The 9,034-nt window shown below is 58.3% G+C and overlaps 1 protein-coding gene across 4 annotated transcripts in view; it reads left to right on the top strand.

The window, feature by feature from the left end:
* Nucleotides 1-2,273: 2,273 nt before the first annotated feature.
* ATP1B4 (ATPase Na+/K+ transporting family member beta 4) overlaps nucleotides 2,274-9,034 on the top strand; it is a 12,540-nt gene continuing 5,779 nt past the window's right edge. The window contains exons 1-4 of one of the 4 annotated variants that reach the window (XM_019471041.1): nucleotides 2,274-2,292; nucleotides 2,707-2,771; nucleotides 5,507-5,669; nucleotides 8,390-8,518. In XM_019471041.1, the coding sequence (XP_019326586.1) occupies nucleotides 2,709-2,771; nucleotides 5,507-5,669; nucleotides 8,390-8,518 (355 nt within the window). In that variant the 5' untranslated portion in view covers nucleotides 2,274-2,292; nucleotides 2,707-2,708. Of the gene's footprint in view, nucleotides 2,293-2,355; nucleotides 2,511-2,706; nucleotides 2,809-5,506; nucleotides 5,670-8,389; nucleotides 8,519-9,034 lie in introns of those variants that run through there. The other 3 variants (XM_009275307.2, XM_009275310.2, XM_009275309.2) reach the window with 3 other exon arrangements.

Here is a 9,034-nt window from a genome sequence, read left to right as displayed (position 1 = left end):
CCCTCGCCCCCCCCCCGGCGTGTGGAGGTCTGGGACCGCACGCGTAGCTGGTACCGTTCCGCTGGAAACCAGCGGAGTGGCGGTGCCCTAGAGGGGTTTTTTTGGGAGGGGAGGGATAGAGGTCCTGCCCCATCTCCAGGAGGTTCCCGGCGTTGGATCCCCCCGCGCTCACCAGCAGCCCGGCCGCAGGGGCTCAGCACCTCCCCGGTGTTGGGTATCCCCTGCCCTCTCCCCATCTTTTCCCCAGCCCCTTTGCACCCCAGCAGCTCCCATCCGACTTCCAGCCCCACCGCTCCAGGCCGTTCTGTCCTTCGCCAAACACCTCCCTGGCACCTCTCTGTCCCCCATCCTCCCTATCTCCCTCCTCCCTGCAGCGCTGAGCCCCAAAGCGGTGCGGGGGGCACTCCTGGGCAGCCACCCCACCACGGCCACTGGCCCAGTTTTTTACTTCTCGGTGCTCTGAGATCTCTGTGCCTGCCTGTGCCCTGTCCCACGGAGGCAGTATTCCCAAGAGACCCTGCAAGCTCCCCACGTCTCTGGCCAAGGAGCCGGGGCAGGCCCTCAACCTCTGTTTTCCATATGATATCTGTAAAATGGGAATAAAAGCATCTTCCCAGCAGGTTTCATAATTGCTTGTGAATCGCTTTAATGCCCTGGGCTGAGAGGTGCTAAGTGCAAATCATGTAATTATTTCAAGCCAAAGCATATTTCATCAAGTTAAAAGAAACTAATCCTATCTCTGCTTCAAAAAACCCCCCACTTTTATTGGATAAGAGCCTAATTACCAGCTTCTCCCACGAGAAAAGAGAAAGCGTACACTGACAGCAGTGCAAGAGGCATGTTACAAATGCCCAGATCAATTAATGGCAAAGAACGCGTTACCTCCAGAGAAAACAGTGGTTATTTACCTCGGATGAACTAGAGGAGCCCTGTGCTCACTGCCTGTGCCCCACCGGGCAGCGGGGCCGGCACTGGCCCCCTCCTGCTCAGTCGCCCCCACTCTGTGCCAGTGATGGACAGAACGGGTCTCGGCCCCCTCCTCCACTCTGTGCCAGGGCCGGGCTGTGCGGCAGCACAACCACTGTGATGGAATGCGTGTGCTCCCTGAGAGCTGCTGGTGCTCCACGATTGCCCAGGCCAAGTTAAATCCCTGCGCCCCATCCCAGCTCCTGAGTTTTGGGCAGGCAACTCTCCGACCCCGAGGCCCCAGCCCTGCTGGGGAGAGCCAGCTGTGAGCATGGCTGCCTGCATGCCCTCCTGCCGGCGGGCCTGGCTGTGGGCAGGCACCGGTACCGAGCCAGCCCTGCCTGCGTACCTGGCAGCAGGCATGCGGCAGCCCTGGCCAACTCTGCGCAGACCAGGGCAGCTGCCAGACCTCTTTCTTTCCTGCTGCGCCCATTTACCAGCACAGCCGGTGAGCGGCTTTCAGCCACGCTCAGGAGAGGAAAGGGAGAAATGGTGCTTTGCCTGCTTGGACGGTGCAGTGCAGCCCAGCGGGAGCCCAGGACAGACGTCCCTGTGCCTCTGGGCAAAGCCCCAGCCTGGGGGAAGGCAGCCTTTCCCCACCGTTGAGCAGGGCCTGGCTCTCCTGCGAAGGGAAGGGTCGCCAGCCCCATTGGAAATCTGCCGAGGGGATGAGCTGGTGGATGGTGCTGAGGTCCTGCTGGGACAGCCGGTGTAAAACAAGCCACGCTTTTCCTCGAGAGCTGCATGGGGCACAGCCAGGGACAGGCAGCCCTCGCATGCTGCCATCACACCGCTGAAGCCGTTCCAGGTGCCGCTGCACTTGCAGCAGCAGGCAGGATTTTGGTGAGGCTGGCCTGACACCAGTGCCCTGTCCCCCCGCTGCCGCCCAGCACTCCCACCATGCCGGTCCCTTGCAGCAGCGGAACTCCAGCACGCACCCCCCCGTGCTCCTAATGCACCATCTTGTGCCCATAATTCACTGATGGGGGAAAATCTGATACTCCCCAGCCCCAGTTCGCAGAGTGTCACAGCAAGGTGTCCCTCTGGATTTTGTCTCAGTGGCTGTGGCCGGCTCTTACAGCTGGGTCGGGGAAGACAACGCTGCGCGCTCCTAGCTGCTGTCTCAGTTCGAAGGGATAAATATAGACCTGCCCCCTGTACTACCCCTTCACTGCAAAAGAGATTTTGCAAGCATTAAACACGTCCCCGCCGTGATTGACAAGCACATATTGATGGACACATGTGGCCATCAAAAGCCCTAGCGATTTGCTAATGTTTATTAACAGCTACACAGTCTCCCCGGGGTGGAGAGCCTGGCTTCCCCATGTAGGGCACTGGCTGGCCTTGGCGGGGACTTGGGTGCAGGGCAGGATGCTGTGAGGGTGCTGCAAAGGGCACCAGATGCCAGGGGGCTCGGGAGGGGATCCTGTTGCGTTGAGCTCACCCCTCTTAGGAAAGCAAGTTATTTTTTGATCTGCTCCCAAACGCTGAAGTCCTGCAGAGTAGGGAGGGAAGGCAGCGTGGTTCCCCGCAGACAGGCAAAGGTCTCAGCGCAGCCACACTTGCTCAGCCTTTTTGGGGGATGCCACGGGGCTGGGGAGCTGTGCTGGGGAGGGGGCTGTGCCCACGGGTCCCCGAGGGCCGGGGCGACATGGCATCTATGATGGGGCTGGCGCTGCTGGGCTCAGCCCCGGGCTCCTGAGTTGCCAACGCTCACGTTTCTCCGCGTTTCCCACCCAGGGATGGACGGGAACGCCAGCGCCGGGGGCACAGAGGGCCAGCACAGGAGCCCCCACCATAAGGCGGTGAGTCTTTTGGGGGCTGCTGGCCACCCTCCAAGAGGTGAGGTGGGGGCTGCTGCCAAGGACCTGCTTCATGGCTGATAAATATAGCTACTTTGCTTTAGGAAATGCTGCTTCGTCCCTTAGGCAAAGCGTAAACACTTTGCACTGAGAGGGGAAGGGGCAGCAGGGGGTCTGGCTGGTGGTCCTGGGCAGCGAGGGGGGCTAGGAGGGATGGGGACACCTGGGCATGGGCCACCCTCTGCACACCTGGCTTTCAGCAGGAGGAACCCACTGTTGAGAGCTGACCTGGTTCAGGGTGAGGATGGGGGAAAGCCCCTGGCCTCCCTCAGGGCACCCACGACTGTCAGCACAGCGTGATCCTGCCAGGGATGAACCCCAGCTTTGCTTCGCTGCCCGGAGTCACCCCAGCTGCCACGGCAGGCAGTGGCCTGGGGCTGTCCAGTGTCCTGACAGGTCTCACCGTGGCTGTGCCCCCTCCCTGCCCCGGCACACTCCTACCCCAGCTCCTGCTGCTCCTCCTGCTCCTTGTCCAAGTGCAAGGGACTGCTCCGAGACCATCTCTGGTCCTGGGCTGCAAAGATAAAACACCTGGGAGGTGTTGCACTCCAGACCTAACCTAGCTCCCTAGCTCAAGGACCTCCGCAAGGGACCTGGCAGTGGGGACATCCTGTCCTGTCCGACTGCCCCACACAGACCTCCCTGCCCGTGGGGAGAGCCTGGGCCTCCCTCAGCCTTCCCACGCTGCCATGGAGCCCCCGTGGCCTCTCCCAGCCGGCAGGATGGGACCCTTCACCGGGTGCTGGGTATGCAGCATGGAGCCAGGAGAGCCAGAAACTTTTCCCTCCTTGCAAAAGCCTCCTGCAGGGCAGAGCCATGTGGTTCCCCAGGTGAAAGCCCATGGGAGGCTGTCCCTGTCTCCCCCCGCAGCTCTAAGCATCAGTAGTAGCTTCTGGGTGAGGGCTCTGCATACAGCCCATGTGCTGCCCTCACTGCCTCCGAGCTGCAGCTGATGTGAAATCTAAAGGGCTTTTCCCAAAGCAGCACCAAGCATCGGTGCAGCGTCCCTCTAAGCAGTCCCTGCTACTCTGGCAGTCTGAGAAAATGTTTCCAAAACAGCTGCCAGTACCTCTTTTATTTAATGGGGAGGAGAGCGGGAGGAAGGAGAACTCCTCCTCTTCTTCCATCGCTTGCTCCTCTGCAGGTGTCCTGGCAGCCGGCAGCCCCCGCATCTCCTCTCCCATGTCCCTGCTGGTGACTCATGCTGGGGCTGCTGCTTCCCTGCTCCGAAATCCTCTGGCTTCATCAGCCTTGCATGGTACAGGGCTGTGGCCATGCAGGAACTGGCTCAGGAAGGGCTCCAGCCCGGGGTGCGGGACCTAGGCCAAGCATTGCCTTTGCTGTACAGGCGGCCACGGGCATTTTGCCGGCAGCAGCGCTCTGACACAGGCATGCCTCCAGAAGAGCCCCACCGGGGCTTTAACTGGGTCCTATCAGGGCAATCAGTGGGATGGTGATGGTTTACAGCCCCCCTGGGTCTGGCCCAGGCTCTCCAAGGGATTAATTCGGGCTTTGGAGTTGGTACTCTTCCCCCATTCTCACTGTTTTGCAGTATTTGTGTGTCTGAGCAGAGTTTCATCCCCCCAGATTCAAAGGTGTTTCCAAGCCAGACTTTCTGCCAAGCTGTCAGCTGCTTCCCAGCTCCCCCGGGGCGACTCACAGGGTGTAAACATCTCGCTTGTTGGCCCTGGCTCCAACAGGTGCCCGCAGCCGGTGGGTTTCCATGGCCCTCAGTGCAGACATGGGGCAGTCATGCCAGTGCAGCTGCTGCGGGGCTGCACTCGCAGAGGGCACGGTGGCCTCAGGGAGATGTGGCCGGGGTGGGCGAGCGTGGCCCTGACCCAGCCAGGAGCAGCTTAGCCCTGCAGCAGCGTTTGCATTAAAGCGCTGGGAGGCGATGAACCCATCCAGATCTCAGCATCACCCCTTCTCCTTGGCGGTACCTGGCCAAGCCCTGCCCTGAGCTCAAAGCAAGGTCTGCACCCTCTCCCACCTTGTTGCCTGCCTTTGGAGATGTAGAGCCTGCCCAGGTTCAAGGGGGGTTAGGGACAGCTGCCATGTCTCATCTCAAGCAACTCTCAGCCAGGCGCAGGTACAGAGAGATTTGTGTTCCTGAGCTCCAGACAAATGAGTTTTCACCACCGAGGCAAAAAGCAAACTCTCGCTGCGTGGGGAGATGCTTTTCCCTAGAACTTAGTGTAATTAAAAAATAACAACACAGGGATTTCTCCAAAGACTAAACACTTGATCGCACGCCAAGAAAAACAAACTGGATGACCTCTTAAATAATGCCGCCTGCTGTCATCTGTGGTAGCATAGAAAACGTGCACTTGAGCTCAGAGATGTTGCAGAAGCGTGGGAACAACTCCGGTCCTCCCAGGTCACAGGTTTTCTTTGGTCATGTTCACGCAGGTGGAAAAAGATGAGTTTCTGTAAATGCCAGGACAAGGAGACAGTACCCGGTGTGACAGCAGCGACGTACATGTCATGGAAAAATGGATGCTGGGATCTAAGCGATCTTAAGTCAGAACAGCCAAAACTGCCTCTCTTTAACTCAAGAGTGATGATGGGAAAATGGAAATTTGAAACATTTCCAGCTATTAAGTGCTTTTGCATTTATTTTTGGCCAATGAGATGTTCAGCTTGTGTGTGGGGGTTGTGTTCTGTAACTCCTCCAGGAAAATAAGCATGAGGAGAAGGTCCAGGATCCTGACAGAGGGGAGGACAAGACCAGGGCAGAGATGGGGAGCAAAACCTGGGCAGATCTGGCTGGGGAGATGAAGATGTTCTTGTGGAACCCGGAGGAGAGAACGTGTCTGGGGAGAACGGCCAAGAGCTGGGGTAGGTCCTTGCTCAAGCCTTTCTTTCGGGGATCGTTGCCTTTTCTGCTTCACGATGGATGCGCTTGCCTGTGAATGTCCTTGATAGCTTGAGCTGACCACCCCCGTCCCACATTTTCAGGGTAGATGTTTCTAACTAGTGCAATAAAGAACTAGTGAGGAGGACAAGCAGAAAGCCTTGGGAAAGTTACCCTTGGTCTGGTTGCTAATATTTACTGAGAATGTGAAAGCAAAGATTTTGGGCTGCCCAGACCGTGTTCTGGGAAGAAATTAAGAGCCCGAGCAAGCGCGGGGGCCGCAGGTCGGTCTGCTGCAGCCACCAGCGACCCGGCTCCTGCCTGTGTAAGTCAGGAGTCCATGGGGAGGTGGCTTTGGGGTCATCAGTGTTGGTGGGGGAAGAGCACCCGAGTCACAGGGCAGGTGTTTCGGGGAGGGTGCACACTGCGGGGCCGAGCAGCCCTCCTTGCCTGCGTGTGCCCTGGCTCTGGGGCGGGAAGGACTGGTCATCGTCGTCACCCCACAGCTTCCCGGGGCGTGACATGGTGCCCACAGCAGAGTGCACATGTGCTATCGGGGCTGGTGGGCTGGGATGTGCCAGTGAGGGTTTTGAGCGCCCTATTTTATCTGTATCCATATGGCCTTCAAAAATTATCGCTGAGCCTGGAGGTGCCCTGGGTGATTAAGAGCAGCCCACGGCTGCGGGGCGAGCACTGCTGCAGGCTCAGTCCGAGACCAAGGTGCCATAGCACACACGATGCCATCCATCTTTGCAGCTCTGTTCTCCTGACTCCCGCAGCGGAGTGAAAATCCCCAACCTTAGCCCAGCGTCATGTGCACATCCGCACTGGTGTAAGGCTGCAAATTATCGGGGGCTGCTGCTCAGCGTTTGCAGCCCTTGGCAGCTGGCACTGGCAATGTGCTCGCAAGACCCGCAGCCTGCCCGTGCCCCCACTGAGTGCTCTGGGTCTCCTGCAAAGCCTGTGGGGACAGCTAGGAAAAACAAAGGAAACTGCCTACGAGCACCAGAGGAGTCTGAAAACCCACAAGCACAAGTCTGGGGCAGGCCTTGAAAGCCACGTTTGCTCCCCCGTGCCCTTTGCCGGCCACGGGTGCAGCCCGGTTTTGCTGCTCCTTTGCTGGATGGGAAGGCGCAGACTGGAGTGCAGGAGCAGTATGGGGGTGACAGTCCTTAGGGACGTGGGTTTGGGTTTCTGAAGGCTCTGCCAGGTGCTGAGAAAAGCCCTGTGAGAGGGCTTGCTCAGGCTGGTGTGCGTGTGGCCCCGGCTGGCTATTGCTGGAAGTTACTTATTTACAGCCTCGGGGAGGGTGCAGTGTCCTCCTGCGCTCTGGGAGCACCATGGTGTGCTATACGGCCCCGCTGCCCTATGGGCACACATACCCCCAGCTGCACACGCGTGTGCGCTCACATGCCTGTACAGGGGGGCAGGAGAGGCATTGAAGTTACTGTGAAAATCAAATTTTCTTTTAAAATGAGAGCATTTGGAAGTGAATGGAGCTGAACTTTCCCGCTCTCATCTCACAGGTGAGGAGGAGGGAGTTTGCCCAGCCTGGGGCTGCTCCCCCGTGCTGGCCCTGAAGGTGTTCCCCAGGGATAGGGGGCTCAGGGGACTTGTGCTGCCAAAACGCAGGGAGCCGGCTGGCCACAGGGTCAGCGCTGGAGGCCCCAGCCCCTGGGAAAGTCTGCACCCCCGGCTCTGCTAGTGACAACGCTTCCTGCTGCATTGCAGGAAACATAAGAATGGGAACGGCAGCAGCACCATGTCCCAACAAGCATCAGCTCGGTACCCCAGCGGCAGCTCCAGCCCCGCCAGGCTGGTGCAGACACACCGTCCCAGCATCATTGTGGCAGGGCTGGACATTGTCCCTGCTGTGCCACCAGCAACAGTGATGGTCCCATCCGCCCTGGCTCAGCCTGCAGCAGGACACGGCCCTGCAGTTGTTCCCAGCACCGCGGCCCCGGCAAAAGCACGGCAGGAGCGCACATCTGCGTTCCCAGGGCTCCCTCCGAGCTGCCGGCATGTTTCTCCTGGGAAATATTTGGGTTAGGCCTTCAGTTTGCTTTCTGAGCCGCTGGGTTTTATTCATAGGCCGTGGCCTCTTGAGACATCCTCGGCCATCAGCCTTGTCCAGAGAAAAAACAAACCCATTCCCTGGACATCAGGGCTACGAAACATCCAGCAGTGCCGCAGCCCCCAAGCGATGCCGCTCGCTTCAGGCCCAGCGCTGGGGTCCCTGCCGTGCAGGCGACAGGAGTTGGGGCAGGAGCATCGCCCCGCAGCCCCCATCGGGAATTCAGACATGCTGAAGCCACTGGGTACCTTCTCGTGTTACCATGCCAAGAGGGGATGGGAAGGGCAAGGGCCAAGGTCAAGTTTGTCTATCAGAGAGAGCTGAGACAGGTAGACACATGGACCTGGTCCTGACCCAGCTCTGGGAAGGGCCATGCAGCAAAAGGGGTACAGAGCCAAACAGCAGCTGCCCCAGCCCTGGGGCTGAGCAGGGAATGTGTCTTGCTGAGAGTCCTGCACCCAAAAATGCCAGGGTCTGTGTGTGGAGGGGGGCTGCAAGCTCCCACCTCCATGGTGGGCTCAAGAGTTGCAGAGGATGCCATGCTGAGCATGGCTGTGCATCCCCGCAGGACACAGCCCATGGGACGTGCTCTGGTTGCGTTAACAGCAACATGCCCTCTCTCTTTTGCAGGCTTAATCTTACTGTTTTACTTCATTTTCTACATGTGCCTGGCGGGAATGTTTGCCTTTTGCGTGTACGTGATGCTGCTCACGCTGAGCCCCTACACGCCCACATACCGGGACCGCGTGTCTCCGCCAGGTACGTACCCCAGCCAGCCCGGCCTCAGGCACCTCTGCTGGCACTCGCCCAGCAAAGCGCTACCCAAATGGCGTGTCAGGGACCTCAGGTAAAGCCCTGCTGGAGCTGTACGCTCCTACGGTCAACCAGCCCTCCATAACACAGGGTGTTATAACTTACCTCAGGGCACTGATAGTGCTGCAGGTTCTCTGCAGAGGATCAGGCATCTTAAATAGCCTCATGTGAATCATTCATTCCAATTATACTAATTGTTATTCTAATTATGCTAATTATTAGGCTAATTATTCTCAAGATAAATGAGCAAGTTTAGGCATTTCATAGGTGATGCCCATTCATTTCATTTGCTGCCCCTTTATACCTCATATCTTCAAAATAAAATGCAAATCAAGAGTAGCTTTTATGCATTATTGTTTAGGTGAGTCCTAGCAAGTCCTAGCAAGATAATGTTCCAAAACTCCACCGGGTTCCAAAACCACCCGAGAGTGCTGAGGGAGCTGGCAGAGGAGCTCGCCAAGC

This window comes from Aptenodytes forsteri, unplaced genomic scaffold (assembly GCF_000699145.1).
Source record: "Aptenodytes forsteri isolate BGI_AS27 unplaced genomic scaffold, ASM69914v1 Scaffold143, whole genome shotgun sequence".
Taxonomy (NCBI): Eukaryota; Metazoa; Chordata; class Aves; order Sphenisciformes; family Spheniscidae; genus Aptenodytes; species Aptenodytes forsteri.
The sequence above is the reverse complement of the archived record's forward strand: the minus strand, read 5'-3'. Positions and strand labels throughout refer to the sequence as shown.